This window comes from Phaseolus vulgaris, chromosome 1 (genome assembly GCF_051622355.1).
Source record: "Phaseolus vulgaris cultivar YP4 chromosome 1, ASM5162235v1, whole genome shotgun sequence".
NCBI classification, from domain to species: domain Eukaryota; kingdom Viridiplantae; phylum Streptophyta; class Magnoliopsida; order Fabales; family Fabaceae; genus Phaseolus; species Phaseolus vulgaris.
Window position 1 is genome coordinate 7,203,121 of NC_143498.1, and position 16,183 is coordinate 7,219,303.

The window sequence follows — 16,183 nt, forward strand, 5'->3', positions numbered from 1 at the left end:
ATATTGATTAGGTGTATTTTTCAAATTAATTTAGATTGGGTTTGCAGATTAGATTATTGATTAGGTGTATTTTTCAAATTAATCTAGGTTTTTGTGGGTTTGCGGAATATTGATTTGGGTTGTATATTTAATTTTTTTTTATGCTATCATTCATGTATCCATTGTCAAGGCCACACCTATATAAATAAATAATATGAAACATAATTTTGTGTGGATTTCATGTAGGCTACGACAATTGCCTCTTAAATGGGCTATATGTAGGTTAGGGAGACGCAAATATGACAATGGTGCGAAACCCATGTCAGTATCTAGCTGACGCTACTTGCGTCCTACACATTTCACACCAATGTTTTACGTCCACGTTGGTTAACTTCCAAATTCAAGAAAATCTTAAGCCCACGATAACTCTATTTACATCCAATGCCTCCTTTTAGTCTATGCTAATAAGGATATTTCTTATAGTGATATGTGAGATTATCTGTCTAGTTACTGAGATTGATGTTCAATGAAAAATAATAATTCTAACTTTAATATATGAAAGAAATGTGAAACGGAAGGTATAATGTCATGGTAACTAAAAATTAATTAAAATAATTAATCAATAAAATAATATTTTTTAAAGAATGATGTCATCTTGACTTTCTTTTATATTATAAATATTATAAGTAAGTTTAACATGTTAGTTAAATGGATATTTTCTTCATTCGGAACTGAGGGGCTTTAGTACAAAAAAGAAATAGAAGAGACGATGTTGTTTGAGCCACTCTGAGCGGCGAAACCACGATTCTGTATCGGTGAGTTCACGCATCAAGCCCTAGGTGCTGTCACCAATTCCCCTCTTCTGCTACTTTCATCGCAAACTCATTCTCCTTTTAACTTCATCACTTTTATCTATCAAAACCATTTCATTTAAGCATTTTTGTGTATTAAGTATATTTAGGTTTTAATCATTTGTGTGGAAACTGAGAAGGTTAGCATGAAACACTATTTGTTAACAGTTTATCACAAATTGAAGTTCGAAGATATCATTGTTAATGTGAATGATTTCTTTTCGAATTGTTTTGTGTTGTAATTTTTTACTCAATTTTTGTGGTTTTAGAGTGAATCGTACAATGGGTTGGAAAGCAGCTCAAAAACTCATTAGGCACTGGAAAGTTCTCAGAGGGGATAATGTAAGCCAAACCAAGCCATATATATATATATTGTTGCTCTTTATTTTGAAATAATTATTATTATTATTGTAGAGTTATTCATTTATTCATTTGTAACAGGTTATGATAATAAGGGGCAAAGATAAGGGTGAGACTGGGACTATTAAGCGTGTCATTCGCTCTCAGAATCGTGTCATTGTTGAGGGTAAAAATCTGGTGAGGGATGAACAAACCACTCACCATAACAATTTGGGTATTCCTAGTTCAATTTTTGATGAAGTGTCTGCATTTTCAATTCCATTACCGATGTTTCTTGCTTTGGATTCTTTATTAATTGTCTAATTGAGATTTGGACATGTGATTGTGTAAATTTGCCTGACTGGTTTCTCTTTCCAATGCCATTGACTTTCTCTTTGCAGGTGAAGAAGCATATTAAGCAAGGACAAGGTCATGAAGGGGGCATCTTTTCAGTTGAAGCCCCAATCCATGCCTCCAACGTGCAAGTAATTGACCCAGTCACAGGGTATGCACATTTGTTAAAGTGCATAACTTGTGATTCCATCTTCTGAGTTTTAGGATAATATAATTGAATTAACAAAGTTTTTGCTTTTGCAGGAAGCCTTGCAAGGTTGGAGTTAAATATCTTGAAGATGGTACTAAAGTCAGAGTATCCAGAGGAATAGGAACATCTGAGTCTATAATCCCTCGTCCTGAGATCTTAAAGATAAGAACTACCCCAAGACCTACTGTCCGTAAGTATCCCAAAGGCTAATACATTTTTCTTGTCTGAGTTGTTAATAAACATGGCAAGAAAAGAACTAAGAAAGAATTGACTGGAAGTGAGAAACTGGCTATGCAGAATGTGTACAACAAGCTAATAGAATTGCTTATGTGGACCGGAGAAAGAGAGACACAATAATTACAAAACGAGAGAACAATATTATAAGTTTTTATATGGAAACATACCATAATCTCTAAAAGTAGTCCATTTCAGACACATATATTAATTATTAAACCAAGAAACCTTTGGTGATAATAGTTGATGTTTCTCTTTCAATTCTCTTGATTTACCTCTCCTCGTTTTTGCTACGATTCTGTTAGGATGCTGGCACATGCAATTATCCATAAGCGTGTTATTATACTTGGCCTTGAAGGAGAGCTTCCTTGCAATTTAGAGACATTCTTTAAACTTGCCCTCTTTTGTTGAAATCCGTAATTATGTTAGCAGTAGTTGAGAGTAGAAGTGTCTTAGAGAAAAATGCTTTAGAGAGTGAGCTCTCTGCAGATCTATTTTTATATATGTTAAGTCGGAACATAAATATAAAAAGACTGACTGAAAACCTACACCTAGGATAGGACCCTATATGATTGACAACCACAGCCAAAAACAGCTTTTACAAAATAACCTAGAAGACAATAGAAAGCCTTTTTTTTCTAACAGCAGCAAGCACTGGAACATAAAAGAAAGCCTTTGGGAAAGGGTGTTGGTGGGGCGGATGGTAGTCGTAAAGATTCGGGATTCATAAACTGCCTTCCATTTCCTTAAAATCTTGCTTCTTTGGTGTGTGCTTCTGTTAGTTTATCCCTGTTTCTTCATATTGACCCACTGACATGCCTTTATGTGCAGTAGAGTAAGTAAACGCCACATTTGTATGATATAGCACTGTAATTTATTGACAGTAGTTTTTATTGATGGATTAAGTCGTCTGTTACATTTGAGTCAGAAGTTAGGTTCAAGGGGTAAGTGGCATGAACTCATTCTCATGTTCATCTTCCATATCTATGTTATTAACCTAGTGTTGTTATAAGCTACTTACTCCAGTTGTTGTAAATATGCAAAAATTGTATAGATTTATGGAATTGGAATTCAGTGTGAAACCTATGACTTTTCAATTCTTAGTCATTTCAAATATACATTATAACACATTTTTCTTACACCCAAAATGTTATCTTGTTATTTATTTTTGGCAGTTGGTCCTAAAGATACTCCGATGGATCTTGTGCTGGAGAAGACTTACGATGCTAAAACAGGAAGGGGAATGCCCGAGCTTTAAGGATATTATGTACCTTGTTCAAATTAGTGAGTTGCTATCCACGATGAACAAGATATGGAAAGAGTTTGTCACATGTTTTGTTTACCGAGATTTTGTGGATTTGTTTTCAAAATTTTCTTGTTTAGCCTTTGATTTACAAATAGCTAAAAACAATTAATAATTATTTTTATCTTTTTCTCTTCAATGGATGTTAGCTCTTTTAAGGACGGTCACATAACTTTCACTCCACAATTGTTAAAGTGAGTGAAACAAAGAATCTATTTGATAGTTATGGTTCTAGTGATTTCATTAATTGATTTCATGCATTCTTGTTTGATTTGAGCTCCTCCTAAAGTCCCCACATTCTATAGGGTGGAACTCATTCACCCAGTTTCTGCGAATCTTGTACAAAATCAGGTTGCATGAAAATGGTCAAAAAAATTTAGTCAATGTTATGAGAAGCGTCTGAGGATAGGTATTTCAGGAGACTAACTTATTGGTTAACTTGTTTGGTTTCTTGACCTTATTTTTACCTTTTGTCGTAAATACCATTGATTTTTATGGTGTTAATTTATTATAGTTGAGAAAATCCTCAATTTGATATTTCAAAGTGACTTATGTCATCACTTCAGTTCTTAATAAGCTTTGGTCACCAAACCAAATTAGACCATCAGAATTTAAATCATTATGTTAGTCTTCCAAAGATTCCTCCAAAGAGTGTCACTAATTTATTCCTTGAAGGAATAGGTCAAATTAGTCCCCTAGAGATTTAAAATATTATATTATCACATTGGTCCTTATATAGGATTAAAATGGTGACAAAAGAATCTTTATCATTGTCATCTTAGTTTAAATTTATTGAAAATGATTTTTTTAATTGAACATCTTATTTAATGAATTTCTTTTATAATTTTATAATTATTAATAATTTTTTACTAACAACATATGTTAAAAATAATGTGTTATAGAATACATTGTTTCCTTTAAAATATTTTTAATTTCAACTTTTACGGTTTGCATAAAAAATTAGATAGACTGATGAGTAACATCACAAATATCTGAAATAACTCAAGTGAATATGAAGAGTATGTGTTAAATAATGAAAAAGGGTGACCCATAGAAATTAAACGCACATAATAAACTTTCCACTAACATAATCATATTACTCATGCCTTAGTTAAAATTTATTGGAATCGATAAAATCATCAGAGAATAAATGAATAAGATATGATACTTTCATATTCTAATATTTTTCATTAAGTTTTAATTATGGGTTTATATCTTTATGCTCTCCATATTTTTATTTATGCTAACTTCATTTTTGAAGTTTCAATTTTGTCCATTTTTTTTACAATATATAGAATAGTGATTTTTTATTCCAAAGTTATATAATAGTAAAATTATATGTATATTATACATATTATTTGTTATTATTTTAAATCCTTCTATATTTATGAAATCAAATTGATATAATAAATATACTTTTTAAAGAATTCCAATAAGTTGCACGTGTGAAGTACTAGTATTAAATGTGTATCTTATGTGATTGATATTAATTCGGTGCTTGAAGAAGAAAAAATGGATGGTGAAGGAAAAAGAGGAAAGGCAGTGATAGTGGGAGGTAGCATAGCAGGTATCTCATGTGCACATGCTCTTACCTTAGCTGGTTGGGATGTTCTTGTGCTTGAGAAAACCCCCTCTTCTCCAACTGGAAGCCCCACTGGTGCTGGCCTTGGACTCAACTCTTTCTCCCAACAAATCATTCAATCATGGCTTCCACACTCACAACAACTCCTACACAACACCACTATCCCTCTCACCATTGATCAGGTCCCACCCTTTTTCTTTCATTTTTTCTCTTTAATTATGAGTACTGATTTGGTAACACTTCACTAAGGAATATTTCCAAGGATATACCGATAAAAGGGGATCCTTTTCATCTTGGTGTATGATTCTCCTAATAGAAACTTAGTTTTATTTGCAAAATATAAAAACTTATTACTACTGTTGTATTGTTTTTACCCGAGCAGAACCATGTAACTGATAGTGAGAAGAAGGTCCACTGTGCATTGACAAGAGATGAGAGTTTCAACTTCAGAGCAGCACATTGGGCAGATCTTCATGGCCTTCTGTACACTGCACTGCCATCAGATATATTTTTATGGGGTCATCTTTTTCTCTCTTTCCATGTTGTAGATGGTAAGGGTTCTGTCATAGTAAAGGCTAAGGTTCTAGAAACTGGTAAGGTTGTAGAGATAGCAGGGGATTTGCTTGTTGCAGCAGATGGTTGTCTCTCTTCCATCCGCCAGAAATATCTCCCTGATTTTAAACTAAGGTTAGTATTCAACCCAATGGGATAAGACTTTTGTCATTTGTATTTCAAAATGGAGCTAACATTGATTTTCCTCTATCCTTCAATCTGGAAAGATAAATCATATTTGTACAATAAATTATACCACAAATTTACAACTAATAGAGAGAAAAAGTGAGAGAAGAATGAGATATAATAAATTATATGATGGAGGGAGATGGTCTCAAAGAACTGTGTATAAACTGTTGCACGAGTTGTAATATGAATAACACATTTCATCTGGAAAAGGTCCTTCAAGAAGATCTTGTATCTTTTACAGATATTCAGGCTATTGTGCATGGAGAGGGGTTCTTGATTTTTCGAAAATTGAGAATTCAGAAACCATCACTGGTATCAGAAAGGCATACCCTGATCTAGGAAAATGCCTGTACTTTGACTTGGCCTCAGGAACACACACTGGGCTGTATGAGCTGCCAAACAAAAGACTCAATTGGATTTGGTATGTGAATCAGCCTGAGGCTGAAGTTAAGGTAACTTTGTTCCCCATCCTTATACTTACAATATTAAATACCCAGAATGATAATAATCCTTAAATGATTTTTCTGTCATTCTTCTCCTCAAAACATATTCCTAATAAGGTCTATAAACTTTCTAGCATTATCTCTACTATGATCTCAAACTAGACTGTATTCATGCTTCCAGTTGTTGCACGTTATCTTGTGCTGATTGTAAGTTGATATTTGGGGCCAAAACTTCCCACTTTTCAGGGGACATCTGTGACAATGAAGGTAAACAGTGACATGATCCAAAAGATGCAGCAAGAAGCAGAAAAAGTTTTGATTCCTGAATTGGCAAAGGTCATAAAAGAAACAAGGGAACCTTTCTTGAATTTCATATATGATAGTGATCCCTTGGAGAAGATCTTTTGGGACAATGTGGTATTGGTAGGCGATGCAGCTCACCCCACCACTCCTCACTGTGTTAGAAGCACAAACATGTCCATATTAGATGCAGCTGTGTTGGGCAAATGCTTGGAGAAGTGGGGAGCACAAAAGCTTGAATCAGCTTTAGAAGAGTATCAGTTCATTAGGCTACCAGTCACCTCCAAGCAAGTTCTCCATGCAAGGCGTCTAGGTCGCTTGAAACAAGGGCTGGTTCTACCTGATAGAGAACCTTTTGACCCAAAGTTGGTTAGGCCAGAGGATCATCAGGAGCTTCTAGTGAGGAACACTCCATTTTTTAATGACGTGCCCTTATCACTTGGTTTAATACCATCTGGTTGCTTGTAGCTTTGTGTTTTATTACTGCATTGACAATGGATGCATTACTTACCATCCATACAAGTATCGGTACACTTGAATTTGGAGGTGATAAAATTCAGTGACTTTCAGCTGATGTATTTTATATATATAGGAAAAATAAGAACTATACTTTACAAGGAATAGCCACAGTGTATAACACTCAATCCTTAGACTTGGTAGACACACCAAATGGAGCTTTATGACAGCTGTACAATAAAACAATAATCACAATTTTAATATTTTACCTCAAGATGGAAAATATAAATTGTATATAAACTAAATTATAGGTCCTTTTAGAGACTTTCTAAGGTTGTATGCAAGTTGGTTGTCAGAGCTAATAATACAATACCAAGTTCCTTGAAAAACAGCTCCTCTTTGACAAAAAGGATAATCGATATTTATGTGTATGGTTTCTCATGAAAAATCAATATTTATGTGGTTTTCTCATGAAAAATTGTATTAGATACTAAGGATAACTGAATATCACACTACAAATATTATATTAGCACATTTGTATTTTTATAGGATGAAAATGGTGGAAAAAAAACTAACATTGAATTAAGATAAAACATTTGAAGAGAACAATGTAATTTTCAAGATTTTAAGTACACTTTAAGTCTAATTTAAACTTACAAAATCGGCTTGTAAAGTTGCACTCACTTATATATTACTATAAATTAGTCTTATTTCATGCAATCCAAGCTTTTTCTTGATGGAAGAAATAGAGTGGCAACAAAATGATGTGAAGAGAAGGTGCTAGGATTCGTGAGATTGAAGGTGCAATGAAGAGGAAAAAGGTTAGGTCAACCTTTCCTAAGTTCACTAGACCTAATAGGCTCACTAGTAAGAGAGACTTGGGAGAGAATGAGTGTTTAAGGTCAGAATTATTCATTTAATATTTGCAAATCTAAGTATGTGAGAGTAATTTGGAGTATTTATAGATGAATGTAGCTTGCTCTTTAAGCTACCATAACTCTAGTTAAGTAGACTTAACTATGACGAGTGTGGCTTAAAGAGGTTGTGTATACTCTTCTAAGGTGCTTTAGAAGCCCTTACTTGTGTGACAAGTTAGGGTTTATAGAGTATGTTTGTTTCATCTATAAAATACTCTAAAGAAATCAAAATACAAATCTTATACAGGTTTATTCTATTATTGTTACAAACAATTAATTTGTCTTTTATTCTTGTGTATGGTGGCTTGGATGATCCTCTATGAGGCTCCCTCCCTTCAAAAGGATCTATCCTCAAATTCGGTTTAAAGCGTCACTTTATGGAAAATGAATGACTTTAAGATCCTGTTGGTTCAAGAATCCACCTGACAAAAATAGTAAACATAAGAATAATACACAAGAGTTTTCTTTTTCTCTTCTCTGTTCTCGTGCCTTCCTCGAATTTCTGATTTACAAACGGAAGTTACTTCTTTGAGTCAAGGTGGAACATAGAATAATTTGGGATGAACTTGAAAATTTTGACCTGGTCCTAATTGTACCTGTCAATTCAAATGTTCTTGTTCTGATTCATCTATTTTCAGTCAAAGAAAATGAGAGGATCAAGCTATGCAATTCCTTCGTGGGTTGAATGAGCAATATCACAATATTAGGTCTCATGTGCTTCTTATAGAGCGCATACCTCCTATAACAAAAATATTTTCTTTTGTGGTTCCAAATGGCTAGTAATGTTTTAATTACAAATGTTAATGTAAATTCCAATTGTAATGTTGCTCCTATTACTTACACCGTTTGTGGGAAAAATGGTCACACCCAGTATGTCTGTTTTCGAAAAAATGGGTTTTTGAATCAAGATAATAACTCCTATAAGAACAATAATACTAGAAAAATATGCACTCATTGTGGGAGGAGTGGTCATATCATAGGATCTTGTTACAAGAAACATGGCTATCCATTGGGTAATAAGTTCTACAATGGTAAGTCTTCTCAGGTTAATAATGTTGTTGTTTCTGATAAAATTCATTCTGAAAGATGTCAAAAGGGTTTGGAAACTGGAGATATACGTATTACACCAAAAAAACATCAAATCTTTTCTTATCTCTTTAAACAGAATGTCAATAGTAATCCCATGAATTGTGCTCAACTAAATCTCTTTCTATACTAATTCTACTCCCAAGATGTGAGATCATTCTCCAAATGATAATATCTTCACCTTGAACAATGTAAAAGATGCTAAAAAATTTTGGACTCTAATGCAATTGATCATGTTTGCATTTTTTTTTTATTTGAATTTATCTCTTATCATCACATTAAGCCAATTCTCATAAACTTACCTAATGGTCATAATGTATCTACTAATTTTTTTGTAATTGTTTTTCAATCACAAAATTTATATCAACGATGTTTTATATGTTCTTCAATTTTCTTTTAATCTTATTTCCATTTCAAAACTTTCTTTTAATCTTCATTGTAAATTATTTGTTTTTTCCATTGCGTGATACATGACACTCAAACTACAAGAAGATTGTTTTAATTGATATTAATGTTGATTTGTATGTTCATAGAAACTTTTAGTGAAAGATACTTTCAAGAAAACGTTTACATGTTTTGTTTTACTTTGAGGAACTGATACTATGTTAACCAACTAGTGTTGATTGTATACTTACATTTGGGAACTAAACTTTTATGAAAGTAAGGAGTGACAAGATCCTAAAATTACTCCAATAAACACAAAAAGTTTGAACTTTGAGTTGTTCAATGTCATGAAAGAAACAAAGGAACCTTAATTGTCATGTATGATGGTGAACCCTAATAAGATCTTTTTGGGACAGTGTAGAATTATAGTTATTAGAAATCCAAGACACATTAAATATAAATGAAAAAGTTGAATAATGTATAAAAATACTTAAAAACCTAATATTTTTAAAAGTAGTATCATAACTTTTTGTATGAAATAGTGCATTCTTCGTCAATGTTAAATATCTCTATGCAACTTATTACATAGAAATTTACATAAAGTTCTTGCAAAATAATGTGACAAAAAATGCCATTAAGAGGGATGTGATATGGTTTCTTCAACACGTAAGAGGGAGTGTTGGGTTTGTAAGGAAGATAGAAAAACAAAAAGAATTTGAGGAGTATATATCACTTCGCATTATATACGCAGGAAAGCCCATGAGCATGCAAAACAAGTTTGATCTGTAGAAGCCAAAGAAGATAATTTTCATCGTTAAACTATGGAGGTGAGCTTCTTCTTCTCTAACTTTCCCATGGACCTTGATGAGAGGGATATGTGGAAGGTTTTCCATAGGCAGAGTAAGTTAAAGGATGTCTTCAATTCTAGAAGGCTAAACATAAAAAAATAGAGATTCGGTTTTGTAAGGTTTCAAGAGGAGTTGGATGTTGATGCCTTGGAAAGAAGGCTAAGTCTCATCTGGATAGAGGCCTGGAAGCTGTGAGTAGGGGTGGCAAAGTGGGGTGGGCTGGTCAGGCCGGCCCGCTGAAAAAAAACACGGGGCAAGTTGCTTATTTCAACCCGTTGGCTTGCTTAGACCCACCCCGCATAACCCGCAGCCCGCGCGAGCCAAATGCGGGGCGGGGAGGGTTTGTCCGCATAACTTAAAATGTATACTTTTTTTTTTTGCACCCCGTATTTTCTTCATGTTACCTCATATTTCACATTCCGAAATTTTTAATAACATCTTACGATGCATGTCTCATGAAAATAATATTATGAGACCATTTACCTAATGTATCTAAATAAAAATATTCAAAAAATTTATTTAAAAATTATTTTAAAAAAAAATATTTATTATGCGGGTTGGCCCTTAGGCCCGCGGGGTGGGCCAACCCGCATTGCCACCCCTAGCTGCGAGTCAATAAACCAAAAATACAGGAGGCATAAAGAGACTAGAAAGGAGAGGAACGGAAGTCATAGAACAATGCAACTGAAATATGAATGGAGGCAGAAGGATCATAGACTAACGTATGCTCAGGCAGTTGGGAAGGAGAATCAAAAGAGGACACAAGGAGTTGTGGTACAGAGTGGGATCCATACAAGGGTAAAAGGGGACTGTGGTAAATGGCTACAAAAATGCTTTATAGGAAGGGTGGCGGATGTGGAGAAATTATAGATAGTGAGGCAGAGCTTTCTCATGGAGGGGTATAATTTTAATAGAATGAGATATTTAGGGGGACTATACGTGTTGTTATCGGGAGAATCAGATGAAGCTCTACAAAAATCTATTGAGGATAATAAGGAGACGTTTGCAGAATTTTTTGACTCTGTTGTGCCGTGGGACAACAGTTTTGTTGTGGAGGACAAGGTGGTTTGGGTCAGATGTAGGGGAATACCTTTAAAATTTTGGAACAAAAATTGCTTCAAACAAGTTGCTACCCTCGTAGGGGCTCTAATAGAAGTTGATGTTGCAACGTTACAACAGAAGGTGCTTGAGTTTGCAAGGCTGAAAGTGAGAGTTCCAGTGGGTGGAGATTCACGTTTGATGAAGAACATATGGTTTAACAACGTTGAATGTTAGGTTGCCTTTGAAGAGGAAGTTGTAAATACGTCTTGTTGGTACCAACATCAGAGGAGGGAGATGGAAGATGAGTTCTCGGATGTGGGGTTGGAGAAGAAGCTCGGCGAGGAGTTCTTTGAGTCAGAGGGGTTCGATTATGGTGGCCAACTGGAAGGTGGTGTGTTTGGTAGTGAAGATGTTTTGGTGAGAGGTCTGGCGGAGGAGGCATTGCATCAAGGGAGGGACGTAGATTCAAGGGAGCGACGCGTGCAACATAAACTCGAATGGGGACAGGCTGTCTAAGTGCAGAGAGAGGTTTCCTAAATTGGTGGAACAAGATGATTGCATGAATAAAGGGGGAGAGGACAACTTCTATGAAAATGGTATGTTAGAAAAGAAAAAGGGCAACGTGGCTAATAAGTGTGCAACGGCTAGTGAGGAGTGTGACCTAATTACTAATGGGCCAGTTGCCCAAAGGAGGGAAGGGTATGAGTTTAGCGTTTTTATGGACCAAGATCCAGAGGATGTGGAAAATGAACAAGTAGGGGGTGCAACAAGTAAATGTTTTTCAGAGGTCCAGTGCAATGCCATTAACGACGATTGGGAATGGTGGCACGACATTCCCGGGGAGCAGTTCTCAGGCATGCAGTCGCATGGAAAAGTGAGGCTTCTTTCGGTGATAGAGATCCATGAAGATGAAGGTTCCGCCACGGGGTCATGGTGAGGGTGTGCGGACGACGCCGACAAAGTGAAACGACGTGCGTCTGGGCGCACGGAGCGACGCTATTCAGGGAAAAACCTATGATCTCCTTTGATGTTATTTGATGAAGGCCTGGTGGAAAGTGTGTGCAGTAGGGGAGGCGCGGTCATGGAGGAGAAGGAAGACGACAAAACGGTTGCCGGTGATAATTGCAGAGTGACCTCTTCTCCATGTAACGCCGTGAGCAAATGCAACGAAGGAGATGAGATGTTTAGCACACAACCGAGGAGGAAAAGCTTGTTGGGTCTCATACCTGTGAAGATTTCAACATCCAATCTGTGGGATCTAAGGTTATATACTCAGTGTCTCAGTAATAGTTTATCTGATAGTGCTGCTAAGAACTATAACAGGATGTTTTGGATGAATAACGAGCACTCTAAAGTTGTTAGAGTTTGGAAAACTGGAAAAGAGGTGGGGCATTCTTACTCGGGGGAGGAGGAAGTCGTTATTGATTGTTTACAAGCAATGGAGATGAGGCAAAAATCAACGGTTAATAAGGGGAGTACAAATAGGGTGGAGAATAGTTTGTCTGATGATGAAGCTAATTAGTATGAATATAAGGTGAGTGGGGGGAAGCATTAAAATAAAATATTTGGGCGATTTGATTCAGAAAGAACAGGCAAATTTTATATGTATTCAGGAGCAAAGTGGTAGGAGTTGGGTAAGGAAGAGATTTTTAAAATGTGGGGCATAAACGAAGTCAAGTGGGCTCAGAACGGAAATGATAATGGTGCAGGAGGGGTGATTATGATGTGGAGGAGAAATTTCTTTCGTCCAAGCAGCATTACTAATGGGAGTAATTACAATATTATTGAGGGGCAATGGAGGATAGGAGAGGCTATTCAGATTACCATTGTTAATATGTATGTGTCAAGGGAATGGTTGGATAAGTGGCCCGATAGTAGGTACTATGTTCTAGACAGGTTAGTGTCTGATCATTGTGCCTTAGTGTTAAAAACAAAAATCAAGAATTGCGGTGCAAAACCATTTAGAAGCTTGGACATTTGGTAAAAAGATAATAGGTTAAAGGCTTTTATCTGTGACAGATGAGGAAGTTATAAGGTGCAAGGAAGCGGGATTTTCATCTTTAAAGAGAAGTTGAAAATGTTGAAAGCAGATTTAAAAGTCTGGAACAGAGAGGTTTTTGGTAATGTTTTCCAGTAAGGGGAGGAGATTCATAAGAGATTACAGGAGCTAGATACAAAGGATGATGAGAGCGAGTTGGATGAGGTAGGAAGGGAGGAGAGAAAATGGTTATTAGCGTATTAGAGAAGAAACAGTCTCAACCAAGAAGCATTATTACAACAGAAGGCTCGTTTCAGGTGGTTGAAGCAAGGGGATTTGAACTTGAAATACTTCTATTCGGTTATTAAATGGAGAAGAATAAGGAATGGTCTCGGAGGGAATAAAGAAGAGGGTCAGTGGTTTGAAGATCAAGGTGCTATGAAGGAAAAGGTTTGAGACTTCTTCAAAGAAAGGTTTAAGGGAGAAGATTGTCAACGGGTTAGGCTAGATAATGCAGAGTTCAACAAGATCACAGAAGAAGATAATGTGATGCTGGTAGGAAGGATAACTGAAGAGGAAGCAAAGCATGTCATGTGGAGTTGCGATAGCGATAAAAGCTTGGGTCTCGACGGTTTTAATTTCGACTTTATAAAGTTCTGCTGGAAAGAGATGAAGGAAAACATTCTAAGAGTTGTTCATAATTTTGAGGAGGACAGAAAGTGGCCAAGGGGGTCAAATGCTTCGTTTATTTCCTAGATCCCTAAAGTTGACAATCTACAACATTTGAATGATTTAAGACCAATTTCTTTGATCTGTTGTCTGTATAAGATTGTGGCACAAATCCTGTCTATGAAGTTGAAGAAAGTGCTACGAAAGGTCATTGATGGAAGGCAGTCTGCATTCCTGAAGGGCAGGTGACTTATGGACGGTGTTCTAGTAACTAATAACGTTTTGGAAGAGGTAAAGAGGAGGAAAAGTAGTTATGTTTTCTTCAAGGTTGATTATGAAAAAGCTTATGACTCATTAATTTGGGATTTTGTGTACTACATGATGGAAAGGTTAGGCTTCTGTGGGAAATGGGTTGGATGGATAAAAGCATGTCTCGAGTATGCTTTTGTATCGGTGTTAGTGAATGGAAGCCTCACTCAGGAGTTTAAGCCAAAAAAGGGGTTGAGAGAAGGATACCTTCTAACACCGTTTCTCTTCATTATTGTGGCAGAAGGGTTAACTGGGGTCATAAGGAAGGTAGTTGAGAAAGACTTATTAGAAAGTGTGGAGATCGAGGGAAGGGGTATCAAGGTTAACATGCTTCAGTATACGAACGATACATTGTTCTTCTGCAAAGCGAAAGCACAAAGCGTGTTTGTCATCAAGGTGATTCTGGACTGCTTTGAACTTCCCTCAAGTTTAAAGGTTAATTTCCAGAAGAGTAGTGTTGGAGGAGTGGGTTGTAGCTATTGTCTGACTCAGTATTTTGCGGCTATTTTGAACTGTGAAACAATGAACACACCGTTCAAATATCTGGGCGTGTTTGTAGGTGGATGCCAAAAAAGAGGTAGGTTCTAGGAAGGGATGGTGGAAAGAGTGAGAAACATATTAGGCAGATGGAAAGGTAAATTTATATCTATGGCAAGACAACCCTGTCTGACTAAATCTGTGTTATCTGCACTTTCCTTGTTTTACATGTTCATGTTTAAAATGTTGAACCTTGTGGTGTTCAATGTTTTGAAGAATCCAAATCCTTTGAAGGATGATGAAGCCTCTGCTTTGCTTGTTGCTGCTGTGCTGGCTTTAGCCTTGTTCTGGGGTAGTTCAATGTTGTAATCAACACTTAGATTAAATCTCAAAGCAATTAGCATCTCAATTTTAGCAAAGCAAAATGATTTTCAAACTAAGTTGAAACAACCAATTGTTTTGTCGAAACAACCGATTGTTTACACTTAGATGTTTTGAGAAAGTTTGAAAACTATTTTTGAATGGTGTTTTTTGTAAAGTAACAAAACAACCGATTGATTCGAGGAAACAATCGATTGTTTGTTTTAAAACCATAACAGAAGAACTGTTTTCTTTGACTGAGCTTTAAATGTTTTAACTGAATACGCTTTAGTCATTAAATGCTTTGACCAATCTATTTTAAATGCAATTAAGAGTTTGTTAAGATTTGATAACAAACTATATTCTTAGATATATTCTGAAAAACAGTTTTGATATATTAAGAATCTTGAAACAAAGTTTTCATAGAAGAGTTTTTCAAAGTATTCTGAGATTGCTAAAGAGTTGAGAGATTGATCAAGGTGCTGAATAGGGATTCTACTTGTATTGATTTCAGATTTCCATCTGTAACAAGTGTAATCTTTGTAAACTGCTGAACAATTCGTTTGTGTGTGTTGCTGAGATTGGTTGTGTGTTCTTGAGGTGTTCAAGATCAGCAATCTTAGTGTTGGCCAAGGAAAGTGTGTTTCTTGAGGTGTTCAAGGTCATTCTCTTGGTTGTGGTGTAAGTGATCAAGTGGTGATTGCTCAGTGGATATCCTTAGTGTTTCTGAGAAGACTGGATGTAGCTCTAGTTGGAGTGAACCAGTATAAACATCTGTGTACAATCTTTCTATCCCTAACTCTTTAATTTCAGTTTGTTTGTTGTTTGCTGGTATAAACAACCGATTGTTTTTCTTGATATCAATGTTTTGCTTGCTGTTTTGGCTAACTAAATTGCTGAATCAATTGGTTTCTGAAATAAGTTCATTCTAGCTTTGAAAAGTTTGCAAAAACCCCTTTAAACAATTCAACCCCCTCTAGTTTAAAGTCATCTTTTTTAACATAAAATGTCGACAATAGTGGTGAAGGAGTTAGTGAAGTTGCAAAAGAATTTCTTGTGGGGATGAGATTCGGAAGGAAGCAAAATTGTTTGGGTCTCGTGGAAAAAGGTGTGTCATCCAAGGGAAGAAAGGGGGTTAGGAATGTTAGACATTCGACGGTTCAACACGACTCTGCTAGGAAAGTGACTTTGGCGTTACAGGCATGAAGAGAAGGGCTTGTGGAAAGAAGTGTTGGATTCTATGTAAAAAGGGTGGTAGGTATTGAACCAAGTGGTGTTCAATGTTTTGAAGAATCCAAATCCTTTGAAGGATGTTGAAGCCTCTGCTATGCTTGATGTTGCT

At 35.8% G+C, this 16,183-nt stretch overlaps 2 protein-coding genes across 3 annotated transcripts; both read left to right on the forward strand.

Annotated features, from left to right (window-relative positions):
* The first annotated feature begins 681 nt into the window (after positions 1 to 681).
* Positions 682 to 3,521, forward strand: LOC137813351 (uncharacterized). Of its 2 annotated transcripts, XM_068615533.2 has the most exons (6): positions 682 to 794; positions 1,100 to 1,172; positions 1,272 to 1,367; positions 1,571 to 1,674; positions 1,767 to 1,903; positions 3,123 to 3,521. In XM_068615533.2, the coding sequence occupies exons 2-6, from the start codon at positions 1,113 to 1,115 to the stop codon at positions 3,203 to 3,205; spliced, it is 480 nt and encodes a 159-aa protein (XP_068471634.1). In that variant the 5' UTR covers positions 682 to 794; positions 1,100 to 1,112; the 3' UTR covers positions 3,206 to 3,521. The 2 variants fall into 2 exon arrangements, with proteins under 2 accessions (XP_068471634.1, XP_090155563.1); XM_090299437.1 differs by lacking the exon at positions 682 to 794 and having other exon boundaries at positions 1,272 to 1,404.
* Positions 3,522 to 4,511: 990 nt separating this feature from the next.
* Positions 4,512 to 6,937, forward strand: LOC137813353 (uncharacterized). The gene is made up of 4 exons (XM_090299433.1): positions 4,512 to 5,014; positions 5,215 to 5,519; positions 5,815 to 6,025; positions 6,263 to 6,937. Exons 1-4 carry the CDS (start codon positions 4,763 to 4,765, stop codon positions 6,782 to 6,784), a joined length of 1,290 nt encoding a protein of 429 aa, XP_090155559.1. The 5' UTR covers positions 4,512 to 4,762; the 3' UTR covers positions 6,785 to 6,937.
* The last annotated feature ends 9,246 nt before the right edge of the window (positions 6,938 to 16,183 follow it).